Below are 17,232 nucleotides of genomic sequence, written 5' to 3'. Positions count from 1 at the left end.
ATCCAACAATCCGTAGGATAATAAATTTTTCTTCAGGCCTTTCACGTGCCGCACATCTCGAACAACTTTAATTGTTCCGGCATACATCTTCAATTTGATGGTTCCCACGCCAACGATCTCTAAGGCATGATCATTGCAACTATAAACAGATCCTCCTGAGACAGGTTCATAATGATGGAACCATTCTCTTCTTGAGGTCATGTGATATGTTGCTCCCGAATCAATGAGCCATATATCTGCAAATCGTTTTCTTTCTTCTACGGTGGTTGATGCTTCACAGCATAGAGCATCTCCATCATCTGAAGTGTTTGCAGTATTACCTTGTGGATTGGAGTTTTTATTTAGACTCCAACAATCATTCTTCAAGTGACCCTTCTTTCCACAGTTGTAACACTTTAAATTCTTCTTGCTCCTCGACTTCGATCTACCATGTTTGTGACTGCTGCTTTGGCCACGTTCTGTTGATCTTCCTCTCATCGTTGTCATCGTTGTCAACGCTTCTGCTTGTTGCAGATTTACTTGTCTGTCTTCCTTGTTCTTGCGCCGATTTTCTTCTAGTAGAACAGCAGCTGCAACATCATCGAAGACTAAACTGGTGACATTACTGTTTGTCAAGTTGATGATGAGTTGATCGTATGAATCCGATAGACTTTGAAGTAGAAGTTCAGCACGTTCTTGTTCTCCTATTTTACAGCTTAAGGATGTAAGCTGAGAAAATAAGGTGTTCAGTGTATTTAAGTGCTCTGTCACTGAAGTAGATTCTGGCATACGGAGAGTGTACAATTTCCTTTTAAGGAAAATTTTATTGTGCAACGAAGTGGACTCGTACAATTTGGTGAGATGATCCCATATCTCCTTAGCTGTCTTCTTCTCCTCGATGCTTGACAATACTTCATCTGCTAATGCTAGATGAAAGTTTGCCATAACATTCCTGTAGACACTCATTTTCGCCCGGAGTTATTGTGTTTTTTTATTATAGTTTGTAAAAATGTTTTTGACAAAATATAATATATAATTTTCAGAAAATGATTTTCGAAAATTTATATATTATATAGTTTTTGAAAATATTTTTAAAATATATATAATATATAGTTTTGAAAACATTTTGAAAACGTTTATATATTATATAGTTTTTAAAACATTTTGAAAACATATATAGTATATAGTTTTAAAAACATTTTTTGAAATTATATAATATATAGTTTTAAAAACATTTTTTTGAAAACTTATATAATATTTTTAAAACGTTTTGAAAACTATGTATATATAGTTTTGGAAACTTTTTTTAAGTATAATATATAGTTTTCTAAAACATATTTTTGAAATATATATTATATAGTTTATATCATATTATTTATTTTATTTTATTTTATTAATTTAATTTAATTTCATATATTTTTTCTCCAGATCCAAAAACGGGTCCAGAAACGGGTCCAAATCCAGTCAGACAGGCTTGATCTAGCCCAGAGGTCAAATTAGGGTTCCAGTATATGTCACAGCGCCACACAACAGGGGACCGTTGGATCAACAAAGAGATCAACGGCCAATATAGCAAGGGAATCAGGGTTTGTTTAACCCACAAAGAGCTATCAGCCGCAGCCGATCTTGGACCGTTGGATCTGACCCAATCCAACGGTCAAGATCAAATCAAGGTTACCAGAAGCCTGAACGCCACCACACACCGATCACCGAGATTTCCGGCCGAGGGGATCGGGACTGACCCATCCCGAAATCCCCGGCCAACCAACCACGATCCCGAGATCGTCAGGACTCCCAACGGCCGGTGGGGGTTATAAAAACCCACGACCAACACAGTACAGAGGGGGGTTATCGGGAACCAAACAGAACCCACAGAGAGCATCATCGAGAATTAAACAACCACAAACAAACAACGAGAGTGAGACCATCAACAAGGTCAAAGCAACCAACCACGAAAATCAACTGAAGCCAACAGTACATCAGAGTCACAAAAACCAGAAACCAGAAGACATCAAAAACCCATCAAACCACAACTACCAAATACATCCAAGATACAAAGCAAAATATATCAAAGAAAGGATCGAAACCCTTGGCGCGAGGAAAAGCACCACCGTGAGGAACGAAAAATGTCGGGATACGAAGGGTTTTAAGGGTAAAAATCGAATCTTTACGCCTAGATCTACGCCGGTAGGGGCATATTTTGTGTTTTTGAGTCACAGATTTAGGTTTACGGGGTGGGGTGGAGAGGAGTATTTTGAGGGGCTTTGGTTTTTTCTGTCGCCGCTCGCGGCGGCCGTCGGCGGTCGTGGACAGCGTCGGCAGGTGGTCGGAATCGCCAAGGGAGAGGGGTTCAGAGCCTTCTCTCGTTTGAGAGAGATGAATCTGTGAGGAAATGTTGAAAATGAGCTGAGAAAAGGTGTGTTTGGGCATTTATATACGAGGGACCAGTGTGCAAATAAAGGATTCTTAAATCCTCTCCGCAGTCCCTATCATTTTGAGTCGCAGTTCAATTTGGTCACTACCTGTAAATTTGCCTCCATATTTCTGATTTAATCAATTTGGTCCCTATTTATATTTTTTTATATTCTGTGAATTGGTCCCCTAACTTTTTATTTGTTCTTTTGCAGTTCATTTTCTAATTCATTAAGCTCAAATTGTTCCAATTTGATCCTAAGTTTTATCTTTATTTTTTTTATTTTACTTTTAAATATTTTTTAAACTTAACCTTTTATTATTATTTTTTTATTATTTCTTTCTTTCATTATTATTATTATTATTTATATATTTTTATTCATTTTTTATTTATTAGCATTTTGTTTTCGCTTTTTATCTAACATATTTTGTTTCAGTCGCGATTTCAGCCGATCAAATGGTAAGTAATTCGGATCGAATAATTTTAATTTTAATTTAAATTCTAATTTTCGCAATTAAAGACAACCGATAAATTAATTGGTACCGAAAGGGCGGTTCAAAGGTGCTAATCCTTCCTTGACCGTAATCGACTCCCGAACCCGACATGTTTTTGGTACAACGCAGATCAGGTAAAATGGTGTCCGACCCACCTAAATTCGCTCTAAATTGGTCGGTGGCGACTCCCAATCCACATTTTCCAAGTCGAAGCCCAATTCCGGGGCCCAATCGAAAGACGATTGCGACAATTCCCGTCCATCTCGTTCCATTTGATGTCATCTGCAAAATCCACCGGCCTTTCACTGATAGCCGCTAGACACCCGTCTTTCCTCAGGATGGCCTTCATCTTTAATTTCCACAATGAGAAATTTCTCCCATTGAACTTTTCAATATCAAATTTCGTTGCCATAGTTTCGGATAGCTCCCACTATTTCACTATCGTGAATAGTTCTCTGGAACCTTCAAAGAATGAGTAATAACTTCTTACTTTCTTATGTTGGATGATCCACCTTTTGGTGGCAACCACAAAGACAATAAGTAGATATTACACACTCTAATCTGGCTCTGATACCAATTGTTGCGGAAGACGGCTATCGGATAGAGCAAAAGCGCAACTGATAATTTGAGAAAAATAAAAAATGAAGATAAAAGAGACACAAAATTTACGTGAAAAACCCCTAAAATATTTAGGGTAAAAACCACGGGCAACGGTAGAAGAATTTCACTATGAGAAAATAGGAATTACAATCTCTCTCGATCTACCAAGGGGAAAACAATGATAATTCTCTCTAGATAAAAAGGAGAAAACAACTCTCAAGAAACTCTCTAAAATCTCTTTAGTATTGGAAGAAAGCTAGAATGCTTTGGGATGGTTTTGAAGCTAAATGAGCTAGGATATTTATAGTTGAAACCTAAGGACTAATTTGTAAATATCCTAAAATTTAGTGACTAAATTGAATTATCCCATTTTTTATATTTTCAACAAAAGGGGCCATGCACCTTTCGGTGCATTAATTTAGGCACCTTTCGGTGCTAGTCAACAGATATTATGTTAAAGTGATTATTTTTAAAATTTTAAAAGTGAACAGATTTATAAAATTATAAGAGAGAAAACAAATGATTATTTAAAAATGAAAAAAATTAAAATATATATTAATTTAAAATTTTCGAGAAATTAATGTTCCACTCGTCTCTTAAATCCATATGTGACCGTATCAAAGTCCAAATAAAATACTTCCCTGTACATAAAAGAATTCAAAATCCTAAATCAATACCCATGTACAATTAGTTCGGGAAAAATCATTATTAAAGATAATAATCTTTAAATCTTTTTATTATTTTTAAATTTTAAATATTTTAAAAAATATTTTTTCAAATAAACAAATAATTGATTATTATGATTTATTATTTTAAAATTGTATTGACAGACCCATTTTGACACACTGAGCTTGATTCTAGTGGTTTTTTCACTAAAAAATATCTCAAAACATGTGAATATCAACTGAAGCATTTCAGTTTCTCTGCTTTCGATCTCCTATAAGTGGACTTTGGAACATGTTCTAACAAAATGGAGTTCAGATTTAGACTTAGGGATCGAGACGAAGCGACCCATGAAATCTGGGATCAAACGACCACCATCTACAATGATTGATGTTTCATTCCTCACTTTTAGTCAGATTCGGAGCATGTTTTAACAAAATGAAGGTCGAATTCAGACTCAAGGGTTCAATACGAAGCGACCGATGAAATTTGGGACGAATGACCACCATCTACTGTCGACGATTACGTCCAATGACAACGAACAATGGACAACCACCATTTACTTGACATTTATATTTTAAATTATTTTTTATTAAATATTAAAAAAATGTCATGCCATACCAAAATAATAATAAAATAATTTAGAGTGACCAAAATAAAAGTAATTCAAAATTTTTGTAAGCAAATTGAAAAGAGATTAAAATTATAGTAAGTGAAATAATAGATAGTAAAATTCAGTGATGAATGACGTAGTTTACCCTAAATTAAATTTACCGACAATGATAAATTAAATGAAAGGGTAAAGGCCCACCGTATTTGTATGTTAGCAAAATTCCATCCTTGAGAACAGGGGTATACGTGGCTGTTTTTTTAGTGGGCATTGACATGTAATATTCGCCTATGTACTGACTGATTTGACCCTTCCTGTTTTCCTCATTAAACGGCGTAGCTTTGCACCTGCCCTCAAACTGCGGGCAATGGTCCCTTCACTGCAATGAAAAGCTTCGATTACTCCTATTGCACCCTTTTCTTCGAATGCAAACAATTTTAATTAAATTAAAAATGTTAATATATTAAAGATTATCACTTCATGCATTAATGGTGCTGAAATAAATCCACAGGAAAAGTTATATAGCTATAATGAGTTCTTTTTTTAGTTATTATTTTTTAACATAATTAAAGGACATATTATAATCATACAATCATGTTTATAGACAAATTTTTTTACTATATGTACATAAAATAATTACCTGAGTATTAATATTAATTTTTTATATATATTTAAAATATAAAAGTACATTAATCACAGTGGTTGTATTGTTGTATCATTTATGTCATGTTTTCCTAAATGATTTATTTTAAAAAATTAATGTAATCCGAAATAGAGGTACACAATTGACATGTCCAATCATCGTATTACTGGATATTTCACTATTTAATCTAATAGATCTATGTTGATCTTGACATAACTTATCGATATATGTCATACTCTATCCATCGATAGTCATCACATGTAGAGTATACAAAAGATTTCTCTTTCTCCTAAGAAAATGACAAGATAAATTATCTCTTTAATTGTTTCATTCTTTCTTTCTCTCTCCTCCTATGATGAGGAGAATGTGGAAGTTGAGCCAATGTTTTTATTTTTATAATTATTATTCTTCTAATTGTTGTTTAAAATAGAATAAATGAATTGTCTTTGATCAACATCATCGTATCCTTATTCAATAACTATTCACAGAAATAATAAGAGTTTAACTACAATCAAACGCTTTCAAATTCCCTAATTGTACAACAACATAATGATGAGATGAAGTGAATATTGTTTTTCTGCCAAATGGTAGTGGAAATCAAATCCTAAAAAAAGGGACGTCAAAAATTATTCCTCTTAAAGATGTCAATTTTTTTTTTGAGAATGAGTCTTGATCACTATGAGATGAAGCTGATAAGATCAGGATGTTATAAAAACAAATAGAAAGAGATCGTCAATACAAATAATATCGATAGGAAAAAATGATCTCATGATACAAAAGAATGTCACGAGAACTCCCAACAACTAAATACAATAATTATTACAATTCGTTTAGCCACGAGAATTAGTTAGAAAGAGCTAGCTAGAAAGTATAATGTTATAATTTGGGTAATTCATGGAAACAATTCAAATTTTAATATGTAATATGTAAAGTGTAATTAGTATTTAATCTACACGTTTAAAATATACTTAACGTCAGATTTGAACTAAAAGTTAATGTCAAATCACTATTAGACTGAAGGAAGAGTTTGATTATTATAAGTTTTTAAAAAGATAAAATCCTATAGTTTAGATACGTATAGTACAATTAGACCTATTTTTATTTAAAACTAATTATCTCCTACATGATTAAAAAAAACCCTATTATTTTTTATTTATTTTTAGCTCGGATAGTTAAAAACGGGTAATTTAAGTTTGGATTCGATCTTACTATATTGGATTTTTATTTCTCTTTTATTGTTTACTAGATCCAGTTTAGAGAATTTATTTAATTTTGATTTTGTGCCAATTTTTACTTTGGTATTGGATTTCTTGAATAATGAAATATACTGTTTGCTCAGAGGCGCTAGACATTTAGCTGCCTATTTTTTTGTTTAGAGCCAAGGCACTAATATTTTAGTGCTATTCCTGGTTTTGAATTGAGTATTGGAAGTAATAGAAACTCGAAATTTGATAATTAACTTCCAACCCTTTGGATTTTCTTTATACTCTTTGTTGAGCTCAATGTGGCTTCCTGTTGTTGTATATTGCCTTTTTTCCTTCTAATTTTTTGGTTATCAAACGAAAGTGACTGAGGATTTGGGAATTTCAGAAATGGTGCTGTTTTTCCTATTAGCAAGTTAGGATGGAACACCCAAATGGTTAATAACTTAGAATGTGAAACTCCAAATAACACGAAATGGTGTTTTTTTTCTTCCTATTAGCAAATAAGGTTGGGACACCCAAATAGTTAGATTGTGAAACTCCAATTTTGAATCACCGGTTTGAGTCCTTAAGATGGGAGTTGGCAGGGTCTATGGCACAAGTTAGTGCTACCCCCTGTTGTGTAACCCAAGACCTAGTCCTTCTCTGCACTCAGCTCTCCTTGCTCCAAGTTTATGAAAATAGGGGGGGCAGTTTTGATTATGCAATTTAATAATGGAGATGTTTTATAAATGTGATTTATTGATTTTATTTTCTGATCTCTTACTAAGAGCTTTGGTTTTGTTCTATAGTACTGGAGTGAGCTGTCATTACAAGCAAGGCAGGAGCTCTTTAGAATTGATAAACAAACCCTCTTTGAGCGACCTCGCAAAAATATATACTGCTCCAGATGTAACGGGGTTCTACTTGAAGGCTTTCTGCAGATAGTCATGTATGGAAAATCCTTGCAGCTGGAGGGAGTAGCTGGTAACCTTCATCACAACAGGTCAGGAGTCCCAAAAAATGGAATTGATGGTGGATTGAGTGTGACAAATGGGACACAAGATGAAATTCAAGATCCATCTGTTCATCCTTGGGGAGGTTTGACAACAACTCGTGATGGTTCATTGACGCTTCTTGACTGCTATTTGTGCCCAAAGTCACTTAAGGGTCTACAAAAAGTTTGTATTGATCAAATTGTTTTCTCTGAGCATGTTTTCTCTTTTCTTCTAGTTGTTAATGTTTCAATTGAATCAGGTGTTTGATAGTGCACGTTCAAGGGAGCGAGAGCGTGAATTGCTGTATCCTGATGCTTGTGGAGGGGAGGTCGGGGTTGGATAAGCCAAGGAATTGCAAGTTATGGAAGAGGCCATGGAACAAGAGAAACATGTGAACTGCACACTGCCAGGCTTTCTTGTGACACCTTGGTGGATTTCTGGTCTGCTCTTGGAGAAGAAACTCGGCGATCTCTTTTAAGAATGAAGGAAGAGGATTTCATTGAGAGGCTCATGTACAGGTGTGTTTGTGGCTGTTCTTTGTGGTTAAATGTTTTTCATTTGCTATATTGGTCTGCTAGCAAACATTATGAAGACAAGATGACTATTGATCAAGCAGCTCTCAGTAGAGCTAAAACTATAAGACTGGTGGTGGGAGTGTTAGAACTATAAAGAAGAAAAAAGTTCTGTTTGATGGTATTTAAGACATGAAAGTTTCATTTGCGTGCCTTTAAAAGTTGTAGAATTCCGTGTTCTTCTAATTGAATTTTCTGCAATGCTCACTTGCTTATTATCCTTTTTGTTACTTCAATAAAGTAAATATTTGCAATCATTATGGAGTCAAAATTTTCACTTTGTGTCTTTATCTCAGGTTTGGCAGCAAGAGGTTTTGCAGAGATTGCAGAAATAACGTTATCCGTGAGTTCAAGGAGTTGAAGGAGCTAAAACGCATGCATAGAGAACCTCGATGCACTGGTTGGTTTTGTGTTGCTGATACAGCCTTTCTGTATGAGGTGTTGCAACCATATCATTAAACTTTTAGTGCACTGACTATTGATTGATACTATCATATGCTCATCTCTTATTGTAATTGTCCATAAAGAATGTATACCTAAACTTTTCTCTTCTCTCTTTACTACTACCCAGGTATCTGACGATACAGTCAAGGCTGATTGGCGCCAAACTTTTGCCGACACTATTGGAACTTACCATCACTTTGAATGGGCAGTTGGAACTGGGGAAGGAAAATCAGATATTATGGAATTTGAAAATGTTGGCATGAGTGGAAGTGTTCGAGTCAGTGGTTTGGATCTTGATAGCTTGAGTTCGTGTTATATTACCCCGAGGGCATGGAAATTGGATTGCCGCTGCTCTGAAATTTCTGTAAAAGCCCATGCATTAAAGGGTCAACAATGTGTGCATTGCAGGCTTGTAGTTGGAGATGGTTATGTTACAATCACAAGGGGTGAAAATATTAGAAGATTTTTTGAACATGCCGAAGAGGCTGAGGAAGAAAAGGTAGCTCATACTCTGTGAGATATAGGAAAAAAATTGTTTGGATATTAGAGATGTTGAAACTTTAGCTCATTTTTTCAGGATGATGATTCCATGGACAAGGATGGAAATGAGATCGATGCAGAATGCTTCCGTCCCCAAAAGCATGCGAAGAGTCCTGAACTTGCTTGAGAGTTTCTTCATGATGCAGCTACTGTTATATTTAAGGAACAGGCATGTTCCAATCTTTTCTCCTGTGTTATGCTTTAGAGTCGTGCAATATGCCTGATAATTCTTAGTCACACTTTCATCCAATTGTTTAGAATAATGCTGTCATTAGGAAGGTATAAATGAATTGATGAATCTGTTAGCAGCTAGTTCTTAGTCACACTTTCATCCAATTGTTTCTTGAAAGAACACTGTTTCAATTTTTTTTACTCTTGTTATTTAGAGGAGAAGGGCTAATGAGAAATTAAGAAGTTGCCTTTGGTTAAACTTCAAGAAGGATAAGCAAATGCTTTAAACTTGATGACTGGGAAATACCTATATGAGAAATAAATAAAGTTGAGAACATTGTAACTAGTTTGAAAAATATTACATAGGATGTTCATCACAGTATAGATACTCCGCTGGAGCGAAGAAAGGCAATTAGTTTGTTGTGTAAGTAATGATATCATGAGACAAGTATGACCTTATTATGTTAAACTGGCCGCATGCTGTTAGTTTGTTTGGAGACAAATGCTAATATGACATCTTGTTAGTTGCTTTGAAAATTTATGTTAATACAGAGGCAGTAGCGCACTTTTTACTTGAGAAAAGCGTATGTTTTTGGGTGTAGATTATAAGGATACTATTTCTAAGAAATAATCAGCAGTAGTTTCAGTTGTTTGTTTTTGCATTAACAATTGAATTCTGATTTTCAGGTTGAAAAGGCTTTTAGGGAAGGAACAGCACGCCAGAATGCACACAGTATCTTTGTTTGTCTTGCAATAAAGCTGTTGGAGCAGTGACGGATCCATAAATTTAAGATTGATGTCCAAAATTTTAATTTTCTTTTTTTAAAATTAATGGGTATGCAAAAATTATAATTTTTTCATTAACACATTAAACTAAATTTAACCACTTTTTTAAAATAATGGGATGCACTTGACCCTAGGAGCTTAGTGCATCTGCCACTGTGTTGGAGGAACGTGTTCATGTTGCATGCAAGGAAATAATTACGTTGGAAAAGCAGGTCTGAATAATTGGGCATACTTCAGGATAGGCTTTCCTTTCTGCATATAGTAGATATAGGGGGTTACTTTTTAATTTTTGATAAATGTTACCAGATTCTGCAGATGAAGCTTCTGGAAGAAGAAGAGAAGGAAAAGCGTGAAGAAGAACAGAAGGAGAGGAAAAGGAAAAAAGAACGAGAGAAAAAGCTCAGGAGAAAGGAGAGGCTGAAAGGGAAGAGAGAAAGAGAAAAAATGTGCAGAGTCGAGCATTGCACCTGCTGCTCCTGATTTATCCAAGGAATTATCTTCAACAAATATCGAGGTTGAAGAAAATATTGCTATTGATTGCAGTGACTCCGTGAGTGAGACAGGTGATATGATTGTGTGTACACAGGATTCTCTAGATGATCTAGGAGAACAGTTTTTAGATGAGGATTTGACTACAAATTTGCAAAGTCACTCTTTTGGTAGTTCTGAAGGAGAAGATGTCAAAGTAACAATGGCTCTTTCACTATGGAACAATCAAAATTTTCTCGACGGAGATTGAAATTTTGCAAGGATGGTCAATTTGATACGTCTGTGAAATGGTCTGATCGCATCGGTTTGCTGTTTCTGAAAGTCCTGTTAATAGATGTGAAGCTAGATACAGAAGTGAAAACTTTGAGGTTCCTTCAAGGAGCACCAATGGATTAAATAGGCAGTCCAGGATAAGCAGTGCAAAGTCCAATAGCCAGAATTGTGGTGTTAAGTATACTGAAAAGTTTCAGTGTCCAAACAGTCGGAGCGACAGTTATGAATTTTGCAGTTCCGGCCAACACAATGACTACAGAGCCAAGGTTGAGTCATATGTTTCTGCTACTAGAGAAGGCCGAGAACCGAAGTCTGTAAGCAAGTCAAAATCTGCATTGGATATGTCCAAGCAAGTCTATTGTGGTAACAAGCATAATCAACAAGAGTACATGCGCGAAGAATGTGGAAGACTAAAAAATAAAATTATTGCAGGAAACAACCCTTCTGGTCGAGATTCAATTCTTTCCAAGAAAGTTTGGGAGCCAGCAGAAGCCCAGAGAAATTACCCCCGGAGCAATTCTGATACAGATATTACTCTAAGGTCATCTACTTACAATGAAGGAGGTGGGGCTGATAATAACTTTGTTAAGTCATCTGGTGAGACATGCTCAAGTGAAGCTAGTGTAAATTTGGGCAAAATTAATCATGAGCATAACAAAGTCAACAAACCAATCACTCTTGCAACAGATGAAGACTGACATGTTGAAAAGCAGGATAAATATTCTTTGCGGGATGCAGCATCCAAGGAAGTTGGAGTTTGTGCTTATAGAAACCCTACCTTGAATGGAATTTCTCATTCTACGATGAGTAGCACTTCTAGTTCTGATAACTGCTCTTCATGCCTTAGTGAAGGAGATAGCATTACCTCCTCTTCGAATCAAGGAAATTTAGAATCTTCATCATCAGATTCTGAAGAGGTCAGTCAACAATCAGACGGGAAAGATACTTCAATCTCCATTCAAAATGGTTTCTCTGAACATCAGGTGAAAGATATTGATAGCATACAGCATGCAAATGGAGGGGTTGCTTTGGAAAACCAGCCATTGTTTGAACACTCACCTAACGGGAGAGATTCTTCAGTCTGCATTCAAAATGGTTTCACCGAGTGTCAAGTGAAAGGAATTGATAAAAGTCAGGAAAGCCGGGCTTCGTTTGCACATTCACCAGATGGTGGAGGGAACAAGGTTTCCCAAAATCCACAGACAACCGTTGAAATTTCTGAAAACGAAAAACCAACTGCTATTATGGGTTCTCAACATCAAGGCATGTTTCCATCAGTCCATAACCAATCTATACAGTTTCCGGTATATCAAGCTCCTTCAACAATGAGTTACTACCATCATAATCCTGTTTCCTGGCCAGCTACACCTGCTAATGGATTAATGCCATTTCCTCCTCCGAACCCTTACTTTTACACCGACCCTATTGGCTATGGTTTAAATGGGAACTCAGGTTTATGCATGTCATATGGCACTCTGCAGCATTTTGGTACCCCCTCTGCTTAATCCTAGTCTAGTTCCAGTCTATCAGCCGGTTTCAAAGGCCAATGGCTTGTATGTTGAGGATCATATTCAGGTTCTCAAGTCAGTTACAACAAAAGAAGCTTTCACAGGAGTTAACACTGAGAGGGTTGCTCCTGGCAGGTTGCATACAATAGAACAAGCAGCAAATGGAGGAGGAAGGCGAAATGAGGTCTCTTCCAAATCACACAGGGATGACACTGGTTTCTCCTTGTTCCATTTCGGTGGGCCGATGGCTACTTCAACAGGATGCAAATCTAATCCCACCCCTCTGAAAGATGAGATTGCCGGAGAACTTTCATCTCAATTTTCAGCATCTCAGGTTGAGAGTGATCGTGCTTGCAATAAAAAGAAGACTAGTATCGAAGAGTACAGTTTGTTTGCAGCAAGAAACGGCATAAGGTTTTCGTTCTTCTAATATAATTTGTTAGGTAAAGGCGACTGATTTGGCATTTCAGTCCCTACCTTTATTTCACAGAATATGGACGTTTGTAATTCAGCATACAATAATCTTTTACGGTGAAAGGAAATCCAATTTTAGTTTATAGTTTTTGTTTAGTGGATTGCTACCCAAATTTTCTATCTTTTTAAATCGTAGAGGATGAAAATGTGCCTTTGAGGCTCTATGTATTATTCTTGTTTTCATTAATGAAGCTTTGCTGGTTTGAGGTTTTGCTTTCTCCCAATTAATTTGGATTTCTTTTCATTTCTAAATTGTTTGAAATGGCCATATTGCATCTCAATGCTAAAATCAAGTATGAAAATCAAACTTATTTGCATCTTAATGCTTATCATCATTCGAATAGATTGAACCCTATCTAATTTTATGCTTTATATAGTTAATAAAGAATTAAATTTATAATAATCAAATTTTAAGTCAAAAATCAGACTCATTTGTTATTTGAATAAACGAGTTTAATTGAATCTGATCAAGACCAAGGTTTACAAGTGAAGCTCAACAATGCACAAAATAAGCTTTGAGCCACGAATTTCAAGTCAACCTCAACCTTTTGTTTACTTGGATTCAATTCAACTCATTTACACCTCTACTGCAGTGAGTTCTTACAACTAAAATCAAATTCTACCCAATTACACCTCTAATACAGTTAAATCTGGAGCTGAAACAAAATAGAATTGCATCTTGTATAGAAAAACTAACCAATTGGGTTCTGATTCAATTTACTTCGATATTGTTGCAGGCACGTGGAGGTTGCAGATTCGAATAGGCTTAGACATCTAATATCCTCTTAAATAGTATAAACCCTAAACCAAAAAAAATCCCAGTCAATCTAGGAGAACAAACAGTCCCCAAAAATGGGATCTTCTTCACCAAGTTCTTGTCATTTGGGAGACCAAATTTCACCAGGGAACCATAATCTGTAAAACCCAAAGATTTGATTTAACAATGAAGACCATAGTTTTAAGTACAAATCCAAAAAACAAAGTTAACTGTTTGCCTTGGTAAATTTCAAAACAGCAAGATAAAATCCAGGCTCATCTACAAATTCAGTCATCTCAAAGGAATGATCAGCTGCAACTTTCTGCAACAGCTTTTTCTCCGGCAAGTTTCCAATTATAAGGTCAGGAAACTGTTTCCGTTGCTGCTCTAGCTTTTCCCTTCCTAGGGGATAGCTAATCACCACTCTCGCACCTATACAAAAGCCAGTCAGAATCTCACATTGCAGAAGAAGCAACAAATGAACACAATGGCTTAAACGGTTATATACACTCAGTGTTGGTTACCAATACACGTCTGGCATCAGCATGTTCAATTTTGTTTTTCCATGTATTTGGAGAGTTCTAGGATAATTCTTACGGATGGAAAAAATCTTGAAAGTGTCGACTTCTGAGTTCTGGCTGCCCGACCTTGTAGAGGCATTTCTTTTAGTATTGTTTTTTTTTGGGGGGGTGGGTTCCTTAAAAAATGACAATTTGGTCCATTTTGGTGATGACACACTCTAAGCTTGTGTCATGGAATCAAAGGGACTAAAAATTCAATTTCAAGGACAAAGTTGGGAAAATTTGCCGGACTAATGTAGACAAAATAGGTTCAATTGCCAAGTTAATGACTGAACTCTGATCACTAAAACTAAGAGTTCAAACCCAACATTCTATTATTATATCAGAAGCTATTGCATTCTAACCATGAAAATATCATAGTTGTAGCACAAACAATATATAAAAAAATAGCTGACCCTATTCCCATATATAATGGGATAAGGGGGAGGTAGGATAGTAGGCTGCCCCCAACGCCAGGTTGAGAGCAGCTTCCATGGAAGACCTCCGTTAAAAATGGATTACCTGATGAACAACGTTTAGCCATTGCCGCAAGGATCTGATCAAGTTCGAAAGGCAAAGCTGGCAGGAAATAGAGAAATACAACATCCAATGGCGACCATTTCTCAGGAACATAAATCAATTCCCCTTGCCAACACTTAACCTCATCATATTTTTCTTTAATCATGGCTAACACAAATATAGAATCATGGACTACAAGCAACAGTTGACTAGGTGAAGATTCAACTAAATAATCCACGAATCCTTCTGAACCGACCGAAACTAGAACCCTAGAAGTGTCTGATATATTTCCGGCGGATCTGATGCGTTCGATATTCTGCTTAGCTTGATCAGAATTTAACTCATCTGAATCAAGAAACGACCAATTTTTTTCATTGAAATCTTCAATATTGATAACTGACACCACCCCCTCACTCGAAGCATTTGCAGCTACGGCTAAGGGCTGGTGATTGTATAGTAATGACTTACAAGAAAAAATGGGCTGAAAAGAAAGGCGAAACAGGTATCGATCACAATGGGATAGGCGAGGGCTAATATGTCGAGGTTGAGACTGAAGTTTAGGAAAGGACCTATGGGAAAGTGATGGAAGGTGTAAAGAGGAAGGTACCAGGAGTGACCCCATTGAAGCTTAACTAGTGTGTTCAATAATGTTAGTCGAAATCGAGCAAATGCAAGCAATTTTAGAATACACTTTAAGAAGATCAAACATCCCCTTCTACACTAGCTTCCTGCCATCAACAACAGTAAAATGTCAATGCTTTATGCTTTAACCATAGACTCAAAAGTATAAGATACAAATATGACATGAAATTATATGTATAGAAATGTATATATATGACATGTTGAACAACATGAAAACGTCAAGCATACATGAATTACTCAAAATCTACATAATATGAAAATTTACAATGGAAACCGGAAAGCCAAAAACATCCTCCCTAATATGTATAATCAGATAGCTAAGAAATAAGAGTAAACGGAAAGTCCTAATTCTTATGAATGTTTAATTAAATAATAATATCTAAGCAAACAAAGTCTGGGTACCATAATTCAGCATAAGCAATTATGCCCAGAACTTGTAAAGAGAACATCCATTCCATACAAGCTTATCTAGAAAAACAAGGTTATTTGCGGAGGGCCCTCAATTATTTTTATGCCAATAAATCTACTGTTTCAAAAACTTTGAAATATTTTCTCGTTGTTTATAAATTTTGAAGGGAAATACAAAGGAAAAGAACAGAAGAGAAGCAAACTAACCTGGCAAAGCAACTTCTTTGAGGCATGAGCACAGTAGTGCCAGCTGTTTACAGGTTTAGGAGAAGATAAGGAGTAGACTCGGCGCTCAATGGGAAGCCCATCATCTTTTGAGTTTTGGCTAATTGGGTTCGAATGCTCTCTCATTTGACCCGACTTATCCTTTTTAAGGTCACTTAATTATAGGTTTTGTAATAAATGGGTCACTTTTTCCTGTTAAAAGTTATGAATATGTCATTCAATTAAAATATTATATATAAAAAATTACTCTGTCGTTAAATTTTAGAAGAAATAATGATACTTACTAGGATAATGATAGTTTTAATCCTTAAAACTTATATATTTTATCAATTTGATCTTAATAAAAAATAATTTAATAAATTTAACTTATTTAAAAATCTCATCATTTTTGTTTATTTTCTTCCAAAAATATCATACTATTTTCTTATTAATTTTTAAGCATAATAACAATTTATCAATAATCGATGATTATTTTGTGACATAATACATTTATCAAACTACTGCTTTGATCCATAATAGATCGCGATTGATTTAACAGTATTAAAAAAAGACTAAATTGATTAAAAATATGAAAAGTTAAATTTATTTGATTATTTTAAATTATGATAAAATTAATATAGTATATGAATGTTTGAGACTAGAAATAGTATTATACAGAACCACATTAGATATTTATTCCAGTGTTAATGATTTGATAATCTGTTTATAACAATATTTTACCTGTTTTTAACTTTTAGAAAGAAAAAAATGATAACGTTGAGTATAGTTTTTCTTTCTTATAAGAAAGAGTAAGATTAGATTTAATTTCTGGCTATTTGAGTTCGTCCAGCATTATTAATATTCTGCTTTAGTTTAAATCACTTGCAGGGTAAAACAATTCCCTTTTCAAAAAAAAAAAAAAAGTTAAAACAACTCCATTAATCAATGATATGGAATCAAAAAAAAAAAATCCAAATCACAAGGTTTGAGTTCAAATTATTTAAACAACATAACGGAAAATTATTGTTCCGATAATCCATAATTTTACCTTTTAAATCACAAGTAATTTTGAGTCCTTTTTTTTATATAAAAAAAATCGAATCAATCGACTAACAAAACTTTTAACAGTGTTAGTGGTATGGACTAGAAAACAACAACGACAACAACGACAACAACGATAAAAGACCGGATTATGCCAAGCCAAAATGCAGGGGACTAAATCCGTGAATTGAGCATAGTATAGAGATGAAAATCAAAATTTAACCATTTGTAATGATGAAAGTTTAAACCGCTACCCTCCATCA

General features: G+C 35.0%; 1 protein-coding gene and 1 pseudogene across 1 annotated transcript; one reads left to right on the top strand and one right to left on the bottom strand.

The window, feature by feature from the left end:
• Positions 1–7,196: 7,196 nt before the first annotated feature.
• On the top strand, positions 7,197–12,945 carry LOC120113644 (annotated as a pseudogene).
• Positions 12,946–13,752: 807 nt separating this feature from the next.
• Positions 13,753–16,022, bottom strand: LOC120113752. The gene is made up of 3 exons (XM_039134800.1): positions 15,932–16,022; positions 14,678–15,402; positions 13,753–14,027 (listed from the first exon to the last, which is right to left on the bottom strand). The coding sequence occupies exons 2-3, from the start codon at positions 15,294–15,296 to the stop codon at positions 13,822–13,824; spliced, it is 825 nt and encodes a 274-aa protein (XP_038990731.1). The 5' UTR covers positions 15,297–15,402; positions 15,932–16,022; the 3' UTR covers positions 13,753–13,821.
• Between the last annotated feature and the right edge of the window lie 1,210 nt (positions 16,023–17,232).

This window comes from Hibiscus syriacus, unplaced genomic scaffold (genome assembly GCF_006381635.1).
Source record: "Hibiscus syriacus cultivar Baekdansim isolate YM2019G1 unplaced genomic scaffold, ASM638163v2 tig00110213_pilon, whole genome shotgun sequence".
In the NCBI taxonomy this organism is placed as follows: Eukaryota; Viridiplantae; Streptophyta; class Magnoliopsida; order Malvales; family Malvaceae; genus Hibiscus; species Hibiscus syriacus.
The sequence above is the reverse complement of the archived record's forward strand: the minus strand, read 5'-3'. Positions and strand labels throughout refer to the sequence as shown.